This window comes from Artemia franciscana, chromosome 7 (assembly GCF_032884065.1).
Source record: "Artemia franciscana chromosome 7, ASM3288406v1, whole genome shotgun sequence".
Taxonomy (NCBI): Eukaryota; Metazoa; Arthropoda; class Branchiopoda; order Anostraca; family Artemiidae; genus Artemia; species Artemia franciscana.
In genome coordinates this window covers 59,482,826-59,502,309 of record NC_088869.1, presented here as the reverse complement: position 1 = coordinate 59,502,309, position 19,484 = coordinate 59,482,826, and the positions used below count along the sequence as shown (strand labels likewise).

General features: G+C 36.9%; 1 protein-coding gene and 1 long non-coding RNA gene across 2 annotated transcripts in view; one reads left to right on the top strand and one right to left on the bottom strand.

The window, feature by feature from the left end:
- Window positions 1–1,031: 1,031 nt before the first annotated feature.
- LOC136029546 (uncharacterized) lies at window positions 1,032–8,640 on the bottom strand. Its single transcript, XR_010618065.1, has 2 exons — window positions 8,375–8,640; window positions 1,032–1,275 (listed from the first exon to the last, which is right to left on the bottom strand). It is a non-coding gene; the product is annotated as an uncharacterized LOC136029546 (long non-coding RNA).
- A 1,594-nt stretch (window positions 8,641–10,234) lies between these two features.
- Window positions 10,235–19,484, top strand: part of LOC136029545 (nuclear receptor subfamily 2 group C member 1-like) — a 74,229-nt gene continuing 64,979 nt past the window's right edge. The window contains exon 1 of the mRNA XM_065708016.1: window positions 10,235–10,477. Coding sequence (XP_065564088.1) covers window positions 10,443–10,477 — 35 coding nt within the window. The 5' untranslated portion in view covers window positions 10,235–10,442. The remainder of the gene's footprint in view (window positions 10,478–19,484) is intronic.

Sequence of the window (19,484 nt, the reverse complement as noted above, 5' to 3'; positions counted from 1 at the left end):
TAACAGGTCAGATCAGGAGGCTCCTCTAAAATCTCTCTTTTCAGTAAATATAAGAAGTTTTTGGGATACTCAGAAAATTTCTGGTTCCCCTGTAATTTCGTTTAAAGTAGACCTTGAATTACGATAAACAGAAAATCAGTTCTGTCTTTGAGACCACTTCTCAGTAGACCTGAGAAATGGCCAACGAGAAAAGGTGCTGATAAAATGTGCTGAATTTTCAATATGTTAGTGCCGTTTCTAGCACCTCAGCTATAGAGGTTTTAATTCTCGAATCCTTTACCAAGCTTTTGATGTTGATGCTTTTCACTTTAGCTCTCAGGTACGAAGGCAAAAAAAGGTCGAACAATTAGCTTTAATCTTTTTAGCCAATCATTCGAGGTAGCGAAAATTTAGGAAACTCGAAATCTGATGCGCTATATGAGGAATAGAGTTAATTATGTAGGATATCCTTGAAATTTCGGGATTTTGGTGGGGACACAAGCCCCAATCTCCAACCTACATATATGCTCGGGTGAATCAGTGTGAGAATACCCTTTCGTCATCACCGTAGTTTTTTTTGTTTTTTTTTCAGTAAAAATCTCAGCGGTTAATCATTTTCTCGTACTCTTCTTGCAATGGAACTGAAATTCTTCTTAATTTTAATCTTTTTTCTATTTTGAATTTGATTTTCCTGTTTCTAATTTGATTATATTTTTTCCAAGAGATCTCCAGAGACTTTTGATACCGTGTTGCTGACGTTGTTTTCGGTCGATATGGGCCTTTAGCAAAGAAGTAGGCGAATGGGTGGAGGCTACACTGGAGATGCTTGAAAATTTATATTTCGAAGTAAAAAAAAAAGCAATCTTCTATTTGAATGTAAATTTTTTTTTAATATTGACTTGCCGTCAAGTAAACCTTGTCAACACCGACTGACGAAATTTCAGATCTTAATGACAAGAGCTGCTCGGATTCAACTTCAGTGTTCAGTTGAAGGTTAATTTTATTAGATCAACGTAATCCGTTTTATTTCGTTCATCAAAAAGCATAACGTTCGGGAATTTTTTTATTACACTAAGATGTCATAATGAAGTGAATGGAAAAATAATATACAAACAAGAACGCAAATAAAATATAACATAACCTCAATCATTGCCAAGGAAAATATAAGACTCATCTAGCCTTTCAAAGACATCTTTCACGGAGACTCTCAGCTGCAGGGGCTACGCCAAACCATAAGTGGCGATCAGCTGCCTGTTTATAGACCATCAGGGAATTCCCAAGAGAAATCTTGCATATCTAAAAAAAAATATGTTTCGACTTTACTCTTAAAAAGTGCACTAGAAGTTTTAATTTACAATTGAACGGGCCTCTCCCGAAGTTTCTACGAGAGTTCCTTCCATACAAAGTGCCTTGGTGAACAAAATAATACATTGCCATTGCTCACTTCTATCTTTACTTCGGCAATACGATTACGATGCCTATGATATGTCACTTTTAAAGGGTCTAATGAGCTACAAAAAAAAAAGAAAATTAAACTGACAAAAAAACAATGGCGTTATAAATTCAATAATTTGATGCTAACTTTTGTCTTGGGTTCAAAAATTCAAAGCTTTGTTAGCAGTAGATAGTTGGTTTTCTTTCGAAACCGTTAGAAGAGAAGCAACGAATCCCAGAAGAATGTAAATCCTACAAAATTGACGATTACGTGATCCATTAACAAGAAGAAGGAATTAAATTCACCTCCATTCTGAATTCCTTTCGTCCTGTTAATGCTTTTGATGCAGAATTTTGTGGTTGTAGCCAAGGTTGCCATCTGTAGCACGAAAGGGTTAAATGTAGCACAACCGCATCATGTGTAGCACTGTAACACGTGCTACATTGAGTGTAGGGGAGAGTCGGGTAAGACGGACCCCATTTTGGTTTTTCGTCTGTGGAAGGGGTTGGAAACAAGCAACGACTGACGAAAGGTGTCTAACTTGTCCCCAAAACATTGAGTTATGTAAAGAAACCTTCTTCACACATAAATCAGCCGTATTTCCGGGCCCAGATAAAAAAAACTGAAGTTGGTCAAAAGGTCCATCTTGCCCACCCCATAGGATAAGACGGACCAGCCCTTTGGGCAAGACGGACCCAATTGCTCAAAAAGATTGATTGTCTCTAAACAATTTTATTTCGAATACTTAAAATACTAGTAGTAAGTAAAAAAGTAAAAAGTTAGCAAATAACTATATTTAAACACTGTACGAGGCCAAATCTACGTGAAAAACGAACTGAGCCGACTGTCTCGTCGTTCCACCCGAAGGGGTCGGTTTTGGCAGCTTTATGATGACCTCTTCTTTTCGCACGAAGCTCATCTCCTCAGTTGCCGTGAATTTACTCGATGGAGCTAATCGCTTCCAAAACTGAACTTGGAAACCATCAGATTCATAATCACACACAACTCCAACATAATTCCTGAAGCTCTTCTTGGTCGGCACTTTCACAACCAAGATATCCCCACTTTTTGGTTCGGTTCCATCAAGAAACTCCTCCTCCTCTGACCCATCCAAATGCAAGCTGTCATCACTTTCATCATCCAGCGCGATATGTTCATCGAAGCTGTCTTCCCCGTTCCCAGGCTGTTTGGAGAGGTTTCTCTTTTCAGGCCGTTTTCTTTGAGCTTTCTTTTCTGATTTTTTTCTTTTCAACTCAAATTCTTCTTCCAGTCTGTTTTTTTCAGGTGTGTTCGTCAGAATTTTGGACTTTGTTCTTTTCCTAGACGTTTTTCTGTCTCTTGCATAGAAACTCGCCTTAGGGCGAGGACGAACCGACTCTGGAGTCACTAGCATAGTCGCAGAAATCACTGAGCTACTGGTAGTTGGCAGTACGTCGTTATTCAAGCTCTCGTCGCCAGGGCTGGTTGATGGAACTGCAGACTGGCCTGTCATGGGAGACGTCTCTGGTGCTGGTCGGTCTGTCACAAAGGCGCTGAGAAAGTTGTGATCTTAGAAAACGTTCCTATTGAAAGGGTATATTCCTGTTTTTTGGAACCCGCTTAGTACGTTTTCCATGACGAAAGCTCTTGGAAAAGCGATTCCAACGAATATTCCGATTTCATAAATGGTAATCCTCCTGTTTGGGTTCGAAATCATCCACGAGTTAGCTGCTTCATTGTAGTATCGCTTGAATGGCCCATATACAGCAACATCAAGAGGCTGCAGCTTGTAACTGCAATGTGGCGGAAGCGTTAAGACGTCAATGCCGTTTTCTCTGCAAAGATTAACCACGCTCAATGAGACGTGCGAATCATGGTTATCCATAATCAGCAGAAGTCGATTTGTGGGCGAGCAACTGGTTTGGGAGATCAGATGGCGTATCATATCCCGGAAGATTTCGGCTGTCATCCATCCAGACGGCTGGCATTTTCCTGTGCTTCCAGGGGGCGTGCCATTGAGAAAACTTTGAAGCCAGTTCACTCGTGGAAAGACAAAGAAAGGGGCTATCGACTGGCCAGCTGCGTTGATACACCCTACGACTGTTACCAGCGTCCCTCGCTCAGCCGAAGTAATACGTCCAACTTGCTTTGATCCCTTTTCTGCAACCACCTTTGGTGTCTTCTGAACGGTGGTTACTCCAGTCTCGTCAAGATTATATATTCTGTTCGGCGGATACTTGTGCTTTATAAGCAGCTCTTCTAAATTATTGAAGAATTCGCTGACATTCGTCCTGTTGAAGCTGGTGGCTCTGGCAAGGCTTGTCGCTTCGGAGGACCTTAGGGAAAGCCCAAAACGACTCATAATGCTATTCATCCAGTCTTTTCCTGCACACTTATTTTCAGTCCAGTTCTTCGGCATATTCTTCCCTTTGGCCTGGGCATATTCATATGCAAGCTGACCTGCTTCCTTTTTCGTAAGTCCATGATGCATGTGCTGTGCCGTGACATATAGTCCTTCAGAAGTATCTCTTCGTTTGCTGAGAACACACTTTTAAAGTTGAAGGTAGTTGCCAACTCCACTGATTGGGGATCTTCTGCTGCGTCGAGTTTTGCAACTGCTCTTCGCACTGTGCTTCGTGGCAAACCAACCTCTTTCGAAACTTTGCGAAGCGGCGAACCAGATTTAACTCGCATAGCAGCTGCTCTCAGTAAGTCCTGGTCGTGGAGACCGCGGGTGGTTTTCCTAGTATACTTTCCCATTCTGCAAAAGAGAGACAGCTTAATATATTTCTAATTGACATGCGGGAACAATAAATGCAACACAATATTCACAAAATACGTAAAAAATAATAACTTCGAAAAAGATCCCAGATGATAGGGGGCAAGACGGACCGGTCCGTCTTACCCGCTGTCTCTGTGGTCCATCTTACCCTAAACCTGCTTTTTCGGAATAGTTAAAAATTATAACATAAGATGGCGCTGCAATGAAAAAAATTAATGTCTCACACACTCTCCTAGACCTCCATATTTGTAAGAAAAATTACCACAGTATAAAACAGAACATTAGAAACACCAGAAAAGAAAAACATTTACCTCAAAAGCCGGTTTCGAGAATGTGAAAACGAATAAAAATATTTTTCTCGAAGACAAGATTGGCTTCAACTCTCAGACTTCGCTCCGAAACTTGCCACTAGATGGCCGTTGTTTCTAGCTCTACAAGTGATAAAAAGGTGACGCTCAAGTCGAGCAATGACAAAAGGTCCGTCTTGCCCCCCGGTCCGTCTTACCAGACTCTCCCCTACTTCTTGAAAAAAAAATTATTGTCCGTCATAATGTAAAAAAGCACACAACTGACGGAGTAAGAAAAACAAGATATAATGAAAATATGATCAAAACTTAACCGTAAAAGTAACACCTCTGGAAAGAAATTTTGAGTACAACAAACTGTTGATCTATGAGTTTCAATAGAAACGATTTTTTTTTTTTTTTGCTTTGAGTTATAGGAGATCCACACAGCACTACATAGGTTTGTACTTTGACATACACTTATAACCCTAGTTCTAGTTTAGTTTTCCCAATCTCTGGATAGAAAAAGAAATGAAAATGGCATTGTAAGGGAGCTTTTTGGATCTTAAGCAGCTAGGAGCACAGCATTTTTTTTTCTATCTTCTCAAAGATTTCAGTGTTTCATTTAACATGGTGACAATTCAAAATGAATTTAGCAAGATTATTATTTTATCTTTATCCTTCAAAAGATGTCAGTTAGTTAGAGTATTAATTTGAAATTTTCAGGTCATGGGTGGGGGTGTTGGACTAATCTTGTTGGACTAGTCAAAATGTACTTTTACCGTCATATTTTCAACAGTGGCGTAATTTCGTCAAAGTCCTGGGAGGGTGGGGGTCAAAAATGGAGCCAATTTTCACAAATCAATTCGAAATGACAGTAAAAACTAAAAAATAAGCCATTTGGTACCATAAATGTACTATTTAGTACTATAAAAGTACTATAAAGGTATTTTATTGTACTATGAAGATAAATATGTACAAAAAGACTGATCTATTTCTGTTGATGCTTGAATTATGTAGGTTCATCTTAGTTTTGACAAGATTTTGTAAGAAGCTCAATTTTAACCATGGTTGGGGCAAACAGGGGTCTGAGGAGGGGGAAAACAATGATTCGAGAGAGGCAGTTGCCCCTCCTGCCCCGTAGTGAATTACACCCCTGACTTTCAACAGCTCGGTTTTCATGTATTATAAAAACAGAGCTTATATAAAAATGACTTTCGTATAATATACCATATCCATACTATCCGCTTTCTGGAAAAAGGGACCGAAGACTGGAAACTGATTACTGCTTCAGTGCAATCTTTTTGTTTTCAGGCCCGGAAGATCAGTGGATCAAAACAATTTAGAAAATAGGACAAAAAATGGTAGTAGAGACCGTGTTTCTGGAAAATTTACCCGAAGAAAGAGACGAGAAGTGATAAAGAACAATATTTTATTAGCATTAATTAGAACAGAAAAGTGGAAAGCGTCTATCTGAGGCTCTAAAGTTTTTTATTTTAGGTTTTGAATCAGAAAAAAAAACACAGATTAGATGAGGATAGTACCAACACTCAAGGGCGTATCAAGGGGAGAAGGGCTTTCAACCCCCCCCCCCCCAAAAAAAATTGTCCTTGTGTAACCGTAACAAAATTCATACAAAGAAATTTTTTATGCAGTCCTGGGATATATTAAATAATAATATAAAAAATCCAACTAAAAATCAGGAGCAAAATTAAAATTTAAAAGGGATTGTCCCCTCCATAAATTACTCGCTCTCCACGCTAAGATTTTTTAATATTGTTCAAAATTAGCTTCTAAATGCTCTAATTAAACAGCTCTTGTGTTTCAGGAGTCGTCCTTAAAGAATTGTGATAAAAAATCTAAATTTATCTTAAAGAGCAAGTTCTTGAGGAGGGGGCGACCCACTTCGGTTCGACTCCCCCCCTTCAGACCCCAGTTTGCTCCCCCAGCTGAAATTTAGTTTCTTCAAAAATCTTGTCAAAACATAATTCAAGAATCCCGAGAAACAGGTTAGTTTTCTTTAGTATATATTTGACTTTATGGTACTATATGGCCCGGTTTTCATTTTTAACTGCCTTGGAGAGTTGGCTCCAACTTCCCCCCCCCCCCCCCTCACCCGAATTTTGAAAAAATTACCTCACTGATTGTGATATTATTAAATTGGCTCAAAACATAGACACAAAAGCTGGATTTTTAATTACCCAAGCAAAATACACAGCAAAAAAAGAGCGAGATTTTATCGAGTAAATCACTGCTTGCTAGAATTTTATTAGTATTCATCCTGGTACTTGTATGATAAATGTCCAACTTAATTTTTCTCTGACACTCAATCGTAAAGAAATGCACCAATGTAAAATAAAAATATAATACTTTAAAAACAAGTTTGGATTATATATTTGCACATTAAGGGGGGGGGGGGTTAAGTATAAAGGGTCTGCATGCCTAATGTGTTATTTACAAATATTTTGTATATTATGTAGCAAGAATTGTTTTCTAACTTAACAATGTCCAAATACTTTACCTCCACCACTAATGTGCAAATATATAGCCCAAATTATATATTTTCCGTCAAGCTAAGCTGTAAAAAACTAACGAAAAGAAACCGATTCTATAATGCATCAATGAATGAACAATTGAGCGGTAGTGTGTTTATCATACAAGTACCTTCATTCTTTTCATTCTTCATTTACTTGATTAGTTTAGCAACAGTTTAGCCAGAAGACACTGTTGAAAAATAGATGGCCATAAAGTATAATTCCTGTTTTAAAGTAGAATTTAAGCATAAAAGAAAACAAAGCACCCTAGGCTTTGAACTCTAGAAAAGCAATAGAAAATGAAAAAAAGGTCCTTAAAGATGGAGTTGGACTAGAAAAACTTAGTAGAAGCAAGGTAGTACAAGGGAAGTTGCATTCTAAGACGGTGGTTTCTTTTGATTTTTTTCAACTGAAAAAGATCAATGGTTTATGGACTATCAATCTCCATGGACTTGTTGTACTAGTTTCTGTCCCGATTTCTTGAGCTTTGCTTTGCTCTTTATTTTTTAGCCTAAAATTACGTGGCTATACAGAAAGCATAATAAATCTAGCAATAGTTACTTTGTTAAAGAAACAAAAGAGGACACAATTTAGCTTGGACTTGGCTCGCTTTTACACCATCTAAGGACTTAAGAAATATATGCAAGAATGTTTTCTTTCCAATGTGGTTCAGCCTCTGGACCCCTCACAAAGCGCCCTTTCCTCTGGAGAAAATTGGATTGTGTAAAATTTAGGACGGTTGTGCAGGAAGGTCTGTTATAGAAACAAGGGCCAGGCCTGACAAGACCAATTCCTTGTACCAAAATATCTTCATTTGATGTTTAATAGAATGCACTCAGGGCCTGATAAAGGACGGTTGGGTCCAATCGGGCCCCAAAACTGAAAGGGCCCTTGTTACTATAAAACGAACAAAAAAATTTTGATATTTAGAGTAAATTATTTTTGACGATACGGAATAAATTATGATTTATTCTGATAACTTAAAATATATTTATTATAACTTTGCATTGCTGGATGAGATTTATTAATATGTTAATTATTATATGATACATACTTTATAAAATATAAAACTGATATCTGCGAAAGTTCATGTCAAATTTATTGAATTTAAACGAGATAACTATATTTGAGATAACTACATTAGAGAAATGTTGCACTACTTACTTGATCTTCTTTAAGTACGTAAACTACCAGGCAGGAATATTTTATTTAAATATTGAGTATATCGAAAGGGCCCTGCCAAAAAATCTAATCGAGCCCTGCAACTATTTAATCTGGTCCTGATTGCACTTTAATCATCAACTAAATGAATTCAGTGTTCATTGACAGAACATAATATATGAACCCATGAATCATCAGTTAAGCTGACAAAATGCCTTACCTTAGACTCCTCAGATACATCAATGAAGAACCTCAGAGCTTTTTCTCTTGATTCTCGTTCTTCCTTCACGGGAATCGCACTGAATGAATGAGCATTCATTCCGAGAGGAACTTGACAGCGCTCGAGCGTTTAATACATTTTACAGGCGTTTGCGAATTCATTAGTGAAAAAAAGACTAGAGTGGCTTTGAATAACCTGGATAATATTCGTTATTGGATGCAACAGTACGGTGGCGAATAATATATCTTAGATGGTCTCCTGCTCCACCGGGCCACTTTCACAGGTGATTGCTAATGACAGCGTGGGCCTGCCCAAATTTAAGATAAGTATCATTTTTTATTCACGGATGTACTTCGGAATGATTTCCATTCATCTTGATTGTCATGGTGCTTTATTCTCTTTCTCGTTGTTTCGATAAAGGAAAAAATACAATTCAAATATTTTTTTTTCAGTAAGATGCAAATGACACTTAAGCCGTTCAGAGGGTTCGGAGGGAGGGGAAATATCGCTGCCATAATTTTTCAACCTTAACTTGCCTTATCATGCTGTTTGTTTGTTATTCGACTGTTGTTAATATTATGGTAATTTAAAAACTCGCTGCTCGAAACACAGTTCGTTTTCAGTAAAGTCATTCGTTTTCGTTTCTCGGAGCACTTAAAAAGTTTTTTGCTCAAGTGGATTACCTCAATAATTAAATATGAGTAAATTGTAATTTCTATGCGGGCTTAAAGTGATTTTTGTTTAGGCGGATAGGAGTTATAACATTTTACCTTCCCCAATCACAAAAATGGGAATATCCCTGCTCCTTCCCCTTCCGTTCCCATTGAAACCTGACATTTAAAATTATAACCCCCTACCTGCTCCCAAGATAGTGCAAATATGGTATTTAGATAAACTTCATCCACAGTGTCATTTGATTTTATTGAAGCTCAACGTCCAGTCACCCCCTTCCTTGTCAAATATCCTGGTTAGTGGTGCCAATTGTGAGGGGGGGCTTTTGCCGTCCTTTATTTTTGTCACCCCTCCAAATTTCAAAAATACCCAATTTCATTTTTTCACTGAAAAATACCCTATTTTTTGTTTTCATTGGAAAAATCTAAAAAAAGCTCCTCTTAAATTTTAAAAGTACATTTTGCTCCCTCCCTCAGTTTTGTGAATTGGAACCACTGTACCAAGAAGTTTCTACTTGATGCCCCAAGCTGCTGCTCACGTTAAATGTAAGTTTTGTTATGTTAAGTTTTGCTAAATTTTATCGGTTATGTTAAAAGCACTGTTTCTCGTCGGTTACGTATTCATTTAGTATAGAGCTCTGCTCTCCGTTGGCTAGAGTTGAAATGTTGATATAACAATTTGTATTAACAAGGTTCTACTTGTTAAAGATTTAACTACCATTTTGAAAACCTTGCAATAAATACTGCTTTTTGATTGACCTTGATGGTAAACAAACACAGTTTTGGTGGATCACAGACGGAATCTTTTAGCCCCTTTCCCTCCCCCGGCTAAAAAGTTTGAAATCTCCTTCTTCCTTTCCCCAAACAGTACCTAAGTTTCCCCATTGAAATAATCAAATTACAATTATGTTTATGCATTACTTGGAAATGTGACCTTATTTCATTTCATGGTGCACAGAATTACTACCTCAATTAAAGAGGGAACTACGATTATCAAATGTCTTTAGCGAAAAAAATTTCTTGCTGAATCAAAAACGAATTGTTTAGCTCCTCCCCATCCCTAAGTCTGAAGTCGCCTTCATACACTCTCCATTCCCAACAGCATCTGTACTTGAATTTCCTCCAATCTGATCATAATTACATCCCCATTAATCCAAAATATGGCCTCATTTTATTTCAAGGTGTACAGAGTTACTACCTCATATCAGAGAGGATTACGATAATGATATGGAACAAGTTCTCCACGGTTGGTTCTTTCAACTACGCCGTCAAAAGGGAAACCGGTTTTGGGTTCACAACCTGGGAGCATTCTAAATGTGCAAGCCATGCTAGAAGGACAGAGAAAGTTGATAAGTTAAGGAGTATAATCCAGTTGATAGACAAAATTATTGGATTTTATGGATATGTCCTTGTTCCCTGTTAGCTATTCGGGGTAAGTGTGAAAATTATCTCCTTTTTTGACCTAGTTATTAAAACTCTAATTTTGATGTATTCTCTTTTTGGTAAATGTTTAGTGGTTGGCCACTTCCGAAGGAAATAATGAGCCTAGTGGCCAAATATTTACTTTTTTTGCTGTATTAAATCTAGACTATCTTGTTTAACTTGCGGATTGGTCTATGTGTGGTGTCTTAGGAATAGTAGGCTATCAGTTACAGATTTGCTAGTTTTACCAAGTGACTAGCCTATCTACTGAACTAGGCTTGGCTTAAGGTCTCATTTTCTCTTTTGCTTATTTCTCATAATCTATTGGTGCACAGTTTAACGCTAAATAAAGCCAATAAAAAAAAGAAAGACTCCCCTGTCTGATTTCTGCCCTGTAATAAATCTTAATGTATTCTAGTTTTAATTAGTCATCGAACATGGGCTGCGAATCTATAGTTGCAAAATGACTCATTGACAGAGCCATTCCCAGGGCTAGGGGGGCCCATGGAAAAATCAATCCAAATCAAAATGAAAGATTTCATCTAAGTGGACAACCCCCCAGCCGTGACACCCCCCAGTTCTTGATGCCCAGGGCAGCCACCCTGGTTGCCCTCTCCCCCTATGAACGGCTTTGTTCATAGGCTATGCTTAGGCATAAGCTGGTAAAATGTGCAACTTTCTGTATCCCTAGCCCATTTTCACTCAGTTAATATCAGAGGAATTATATTAGCCTATTATGTATGTAGTGTCTGATTAAGACGGTGCCAATAAAACTTGCCCCATTGTCTACTTTTATTAGAATTACAAAAATGGGTCAATGCTCCTACCAAAAATTAAAATTACTGCCGTCGTAATTGCGTCCCAGACCTTCTCCTGTCCAATGGGACCTGATATAGCCCTAGACTTTATGCAAAAATTTGCCGATTTTTAAGGTATTTCTCATCTGCCCATGTGGATAGGCTATTTGCTGATCTGGGTGTTCTTGTGCTTATTTCTCATAATTATTTGACGTTTATATGAAGCCATTTTGAGAAAAAATTGTAATATCAACAAACTTTGCATATAGCTTAGAACCATATCTAGGTCCAAGGGGGTGGGGTTGAGGTGCAATTTTTGACCGCAGTGATTGTAATATCCCGAAAAAGCATCAAATGGTATGCTCTTTTATTCTATCTGATATCTGTCCTATAAGGAACATTAACCGAAATATGTATATTTTGACAACAAAATTTAGACAATGTTGAATAGTTGGCTAGCTTTTTAGAATTTTTTTCAGATGAGGGGGGGGGGGGGGCTCTTGTATGCACCAGAATTAGGACAACCAGAAAAGTCCTTTGAAGAAAATAGTAGAAGGATTTCATAGAGCCTGGCCAAAAGGGTTATTTGGGAAGCGTAGGTGACTTGATTCCTTATTATAAAATGCTAACTTGATCTTAAGACTATAATTAATTTATGCTGAAAAGGAAAGCACTATCTAAAAATAAAGTAAAATCCAGCTTGCGTTTACCCCCCCCCCCTCAGGGAAATTCCTTGTTGTTGGTTCTCAAAGAACATTTGAAAACGGATTCTTAGGGGACCCTCCCCCCCCAAAAAAAACAGTAAACTATGCTGATCAACTTTAACTTAATGTGAAAGTAAAACATGTTTTTTTAAGGGGGGACAGGGCCAAAGGCTCTTTCTGCATGTTTTTCTGACTGAGGCACCTCATACTATTGTCATGAATCTTGCGATAAATAAAAAAATTATGTCACTTTCCTGGCAAATTGCGAGATATTCTCCTACGAGATTAGCATTCGATATATTGTTTTCATGTGTATTGCAAAAAAATTCGTCTGCCAAACTTACAGCAGTAAAAAAAACGATGTAGACTGACGGGAAGTGGGGCCTAATTTGACTGATTTTCCGTCTTGCCGCATCTTCCCCCTCCGAAAATATGGGTTCCCAAAATAATTTCTGCTTATATGCCTGATTGTGGCCATAATTAATAAGCTATAAATGTGATTGTCCCTCAATTTGTATAATTTTTCACATATTTGTGTATTTGATCAGGAAAGGGCCACCACTTCTTTCGCTCTACTCTACAGTTTAGAGGAGCGCCAAAATAATGTCAAAACTAACTAACCCCTTGCATGTTCGCGTGATAAAGATTATGGCTCAAGTTTGTCAGCAAAATTTTGTCAAGATATATCTTAGGGCAGACATATTTGATGGTATTTGTTTCGGGGAGAGGGTAGAGTAAATATGAAGACCATTCCATAATCACATAATTACAAGATAAACACACTACTAAATACCCTTTTTCATGCTCTTTACATGTATAATAACCATTTCACTTGCAAGTGCACCTCGCCACTCTGATGGTCCCAGATCTACCTCATAAATAAGTACAATTCTTACTTTTTGATATGAATCTGTTACTGTCATCCTTTTAGAATGTTTTCATTTACTGTCATCCACATTTATATATAATATTTATCCAACACATCCATCACTTAGCACTGGGGGGAAGGAGGACCTTGCAGCCCGAAATTTTTCTGGCGCCCTCTTTGCCTGTTTTTTTCTTTTCTTTTCACTTTTAGAATAAATTTATCAAATTGATAATTTATTGTCACATTGGGCCCTCCAAGATTTTGCTCTAGGTCCGCCCCTGTCACTTAGACAATGGTTTGACCAAAATAAAAAAAAGTCAAAAATTAAAGAAATTTCTTTTTGCAAAAAATGCATAACACATCGCTAGGGGATGCAAAATGGGACCGTGTATGGGACCATGGAGGGGGGAGGGAAAAGGAGCAAAAAATTAGAAACCTAGCAGTACTATCTCTTATTAAGGTGTTTCTTTCTGTGGAGCCACTGAACTAGAATGTTAACAAAAAAAAAGTGTCATTTGAGATAAGGCTGTAAATTAGATTTGCAAGTGAAACAGTTACTGTATTTTGAAAGAGCATAAAAAAGGTGTCAAGTAGCGTGTCACGTTGTCCCTATGTCAGTCATGAAATTCTCTCTAAATTTGCCAAGAGAATAATTTTTTCTGGATGGAGGTGGAGGGCAAATTAAGAAAAACTTAAATTATATAGAAAATATGGGGAATCTTAGGTGTTTTTCTTTGAATCAATCATATTCTTATGCAATACCGTTGCTAATTTGTCTGAAATATGGGGGAAGAGCTATTCTCAATAATATTGATTCTGGTGACCTCTATCCCGGTGATATTCAAAGATCAGTCTACTGTAGTACTTCACATCTTGCTTTTCAGTATAGGCACTAGAGCTGTGCTTAAAACGGGATGTGTTCCAGGTTTGACTCCCTGAAACGTGAAATTATTTCGTAGGACTGTTGTTATTTAGTGAAAAAAAAAAATCAATTTTTCATTGTTGAATCCCACCCAAAACAAGTTGACCCCCACACTCTATATTGGAATAATTTAAAATACTAATAATATACTAGTACTAAAATACTAATAATAGGTGGTATGCTAATCTTGAAAAAGAAGGTAAAACCAATAATCCTCCTTTGTTTGTCGTCTTGAATAAGTTGACATTAGAGACAGCCTAACATTTAATACTTGTGCAAAAAGCGCAACTTTTTTAAAATCAAAAGTTTTTGGCAAGTTTACCCATACTTCTCCTATTAACAATATAATTTTTTCGTGAAGCTGACCCTGCTTTTAAATGCTTATTCTTCATTATTACGGTAGCAAAGCACTCGTTTAGCAATTTGTTACTTTTATTTCACGATTATAACGATTTTTGAAATCGTTGATCAAAGACCTACTTCCAACGAGATTTAGTTAACGCCAAGTTTAGAAAGCGCCGAACTGAATTTCAATTTATTTGAACCGGATTTAAATAAGGTCAAGCAAAAAGAGAGTTCTCTAGAAAAAAGGGCTGTACAGGAACTTAAATGTTTTCTAGTCCTGAAGTGGCGCAGTGGGTTTGATATCAGCTTGATTATACGGGACCCAGGGTTCAAACTGAGCTGTAGCAACACACTTGAGGACTAGGGATTTGATTCTGGGATAAAATTATGCGAAAGTGTCTCCATATTAATCCAAACAAGAAGAAGACGAAGAAAATATTTTCTAGTCCTGTGGTAGCACGGTGCGATTGCTGTTGGCAACACGGGACGATGAGTTTGATCTCATCTACAGTAACCCTCCTCAGGGCCTGTAACTTCATTCCGGCAATGAGATTATACGAAAACATCTTAGAAATGATCCAAACAAGAAAAGGATCATTTTATGTGCCACAGGGCCTAGAACTGCATGCAAATTATGCATTAGCGTCTCCAAGTAATCAAACAACAACAAGAAGAAGAAATTTTGGATCTGGATTGGTCAAAACTAGCTAAACAGATAAACCTTTGATGAATAGATCTAATGTTAGCTAATTTTGAGCGTTTGCTAGATTTCATTGTATATGGGCCTTTGATTATATTCCTTAGGTTCCTTGATTATATTGAAAAGAAAATCAATAAAATTGAGGATCTTAACAAATAAATTATGAGAAAATCTGCCAAGAATATAAGAATCAGAGATGCGCACTTTTGAAACCTTAAGGGGGGGGTGGGTCATCGAGTGTTAAATTTTCAAAGTATGTTTTCTTGGCAAAAATATGCTGATTTCCTGCAATCCATGTCATTCCGTCAGAAATAAGATTTTTGGACTAGCCTCGGTGACATACTTTTGGACTTGGAACTCTTCCCCAGCTAAGAATGACTCGAAATGCTCTCTGGGAAACTTGAACTAAGATTCAATTTAGTTTGTTTTTGATCTCGTCTCAAAGAGGAATCGGTCTGAGAACCCCCTTCCTTCCAGAGCCTCGGCCTTATTTCCGCCTGTGCCTGGGGGAATTTATGCTAGTGATTTTCCTCGTGGATAGTTTACCTATGTTGCGGATTATATTAGGCTGTTTGTTCTTTGTTTAGTTTGTACCAAATGTATACATAATTCAGAATGGGGTGTCAAGAAACCGATATGTTACCTGCCATGTTTTGTTTTATTAAAGTAAGACTTTTCTTTCCCATCTCCCTACTTTTCTTTTGTATTTTGTTTCCGTTGGAAATGGTCTTATGAAAAGTTTCACCCTTTTTTCATTTTTTTTTGTAATCCATAAGACGTTTTATTTAAGAGATATTTTTGCTCTTCTAATGTACTAAAAACATAGACAAAGTAACAACTAGAAAAATATAACCTTGAAAAAGTCATGAACTAATACTTAGAATCGTCCACAGAAGCCGATGGTAAGCTAGTTTTCTCCCATGCGCGTACGTTGGATTTCTTGCTGGGACGAGGGCAAAGATAAATAACAAATTTTATGGATAACTTGAATAAGATTTTTCCAGAAAATCAGGAATTTAGGATTCCATGGAAGGGAACCAAGCCCCATGGCTTCACTGTGTACGTCTCTCTTCCCTAAGAAGCGCATGAAATCCTTCGTAGTTGAAAATTTATCTGAAAAAGTTACCAAAGTGCTATCGTGGTATTTAGGCCAAAGAACGCAATTTAGGAAACATCAGAACTTCCTGGAGATAACTTCGAGTTTTGACTGTGTTCACCCATAACTGGAATCTCAGGTAGAGTGGGAAATGCCGTCTTCTGATTGAGAATCGAACACTTCACTATTTGAGGTTTATTTCTAAGCCAGTATTCATTTCAATGGGGGGTTTAGAGACCTTCGTCAAACACGTTTAGAGGCTCATGAAATGTTCACTAACATTCTATCTATCCCCCATCTACGGCTTTTTCAAAAAATAAGAAAGATATTTGGGTACTTTTCTATTATCCCGATCATGCTCAAGTTCTTGATATGAGTATATCCCGTTTCTCTGTCTGCATTCGATGTTATATTTCCATCAGATTTTGGTGTATTTCATTATGATTAACCTAACTTCACTTCTTAAGTGGGTCGGGATAATAGACAAGTACCGATATTTGTCTCCTACATAACTAAAAATTTTAATCCATCACCATATTTTCCCCTTTTCTCATAGCTTTGAGTAATTTTTTTTATGTCATGCTGAACTGTGTTACATTTAATTTTCTTATTTTGTTTCAATTTTGTGGCCTATTTTCTAATTGTTCTTTCAATATCTTTCTTAGTACTTGTTGGTTATTGGAAACACACTCGAGAATTACGCTTACGTTACAAAACGTAACAAGTGACGGATGACACAATGCATTGGGCTTAGACAGAATGCGTTTGACTTGTATATTTCGGGCTATATATTTGCACATTAGGGGTGGAGATTCTTAAAAGGTTGTCTTGCCGCAAACTTTACCTACCTGTCTTAAAAACCTTCGCTTGCCAGCAAAAAACTCTTCCTTTGCAATGTCAATTTGAGTCCCAATTGGTTTAAAAACGTACCTGTGATCATAATGACAATTTTACAATCGAAAATAAAATTATCTTAAGGTAACTAAAAGACCGTTCCTAGAAGGATAAGATAAGATTTAGTCGTCATGAAATACACATACAATATTACATTTTACTGTTCCCCCAAAGGCTCTTTGGCCTGTAAAGAAGGGGGCTGATAAACGAGTCACTTACTCAGAGAAGAAAAAAGAATAATCACTTACTCACAGAGAGAAGAGCAAAAAGGAGAAGAAAAAATATAACTAAAATAAAAACTATAGAAAACAAAACTAAATAGATTGAATAGACTAAATTGATTAAGTAGATTAAATAGACTCCAATAAAATAATAATGAATATATATATATAAGAAAAAACAGATAAAATAACTTGTAAGAAGCCAAACAATTTTTTTAAGAAACCGAATGAGTGACACCTTCGAGCTGATGCGAGCAATTTATTGCACACATTATGACTCGCAATTAAAGGAATTAAATCTGACCTTACACAAGGAGTAAAAGGAACTTGAACATGATTTTTGGTATTGCGAAAATTATAATTATTCTGATCTATAATTATAATTATAATTAATTTTATTGACTTTATTATTGATATTAAGATATTATTGACTTTATTATTGATATTATGACTTTATTATTGACTTATTGAATTATTATTTGATTATAATTATTAAGGTTATAATTATAATTACCTGAACACTTGGGGGATGGGGGAGGTCCCCATGAAGCTGAGAAAAATTGAAACATTCGCGCGAAAGAATACACAGTGACTCGAGATCAAGTAATGGGGATCGAGATCAAATAACTCTTGAACGATTAGTTTCCTTAATGAAGTTTCTAGCTTTATTGTAAATCTTAGGAAGTGGTTTTAACAATGAAGGAAAGGTTGACATCCATACTGTTGGCCAGCAAGAAACGTAAGATTTGATCAAGCAGTTAAAAAGGGTTTTCAAGATTGATCCAGGAAAAGTATGTTTTAACTTTCCTTAAAATATCGAGACTCTTGCATATCTTCATTTTAATTAAATCAATGTGACGTTTGAAAGTCAAGTTTTTATCAACAAGAATGCCCAAAAAGCGAACATATTCATCTTTAGATCTATGAATTATCCCATTTTGCTGGTGAATTTCAGATAATTGGGGACGAATCTGAGAAACATGCGAAAATATAAAAAAACTGGGCTTGGAAAAATTTAGGGTAAGATAATTAGCATCAATCCATAAAATTACTCTCACAAACAAGTTTTCCTAACTTAATCGAAGCCCGGATTTGTAATTTCACGAAGTGCAAAGCGTGCTGTCACCAGTAAAACAAACAAGGACATCAGAAGACGGCAAACTATAGTTGACACTATGGGCAAGGGAAGACTAAAACCAAAAAATACATTACCCTTAATGCCAAAATGAGACGTCTCCGATAGAAGAATTTCATGGTTTAAGTAATAGAATGCCTTACGAATATCCAGGAACCTAGCAGCCGGAATTAATCCCGAATCTTATGCAGAATGTACAAAATTCAAAAGGGCCATACAGGCATGTTCAGTGGAGTGCTTCTTTCGGAAACCAAATTGAAAATCATGAAGAATTTTTTTAGATTTTAGAAAAGTAAGGAGACGAGAAAGCGTAGCCTTTTCAAAGATTTTACTTAATACTGATAAAATTGGAATTGGTCGATTATTTGCTGGATCATTTCTTAGTCCATCTTTGTACAGAACAATATCCGAGCACGCTTGAGAGCATCCGGAAAAACACCACATTCAAATGAAAGATGAACAAGTTTTTTTAGGGGCAAAACTATTGAAGAAAGAATAGATTTAACTACCTTAGTAGAAATAGAATCTGGCCCAGATGAGGACGAGTTTTTCAAGCCATTAACAATTTTAGTAATTTCACTTACTGCTACTAGCTCTAAAACATAGATTTTACACAAGACGGCCCGAAGTAAGATCTAAAGTCTGGCTTAGGCCGAGACAAAGCAATTGTCGAAGCAATATTCTTACCAATACTAGCAAAGAATGAAGTGAATGTCTCTTGGAGATTAAGCTCACCCTCGACAGCTTCGTCACCAATGACCAGACTCATAGGTAAAGAGCTAGATTGAGAACCGAGTTTAAGCACATAATTTATTACCTTAGTTTTACAGATATCATTGCCACACGCAGCAAAATTATCAAACAGTTCGTGGTAACGAACTGTAGTAAGGAGCGACCCGGCTCAATAGTAGCCGAACACTAAAAAATGGAATTTTGATACCAATAGTTACATCAAAAGAATCGTATTTTAATGCTGATTTTAAATATATAAGTTTTTAATCAAGATTAGTTTAACCCATTAAAAGTTACGAGCCTGAAAAAATTTGCCTCATTTTCGAAAATAGGGGGAAACACCCCCTAAAGGTCATACAATCTTAACGAAAATCACACCATCAGATTCAGCGTATCAGAGAACCTTATTGTAGAAGTTTCAAGCTCTTATCTATAAAAATGTGGAATTTCGCATTTTTTGCCAGAATACAGATCACGGATGCGTGGCTTTCCTATAAAGAGATTTGGCTTTCCTACACAAGGAATTATATATATTCCGGTAAATCTTGAATTGACAAAGACGAGTAGCACTCGTTGAAAGTGTAGCGCATTTATAAGCCCTCC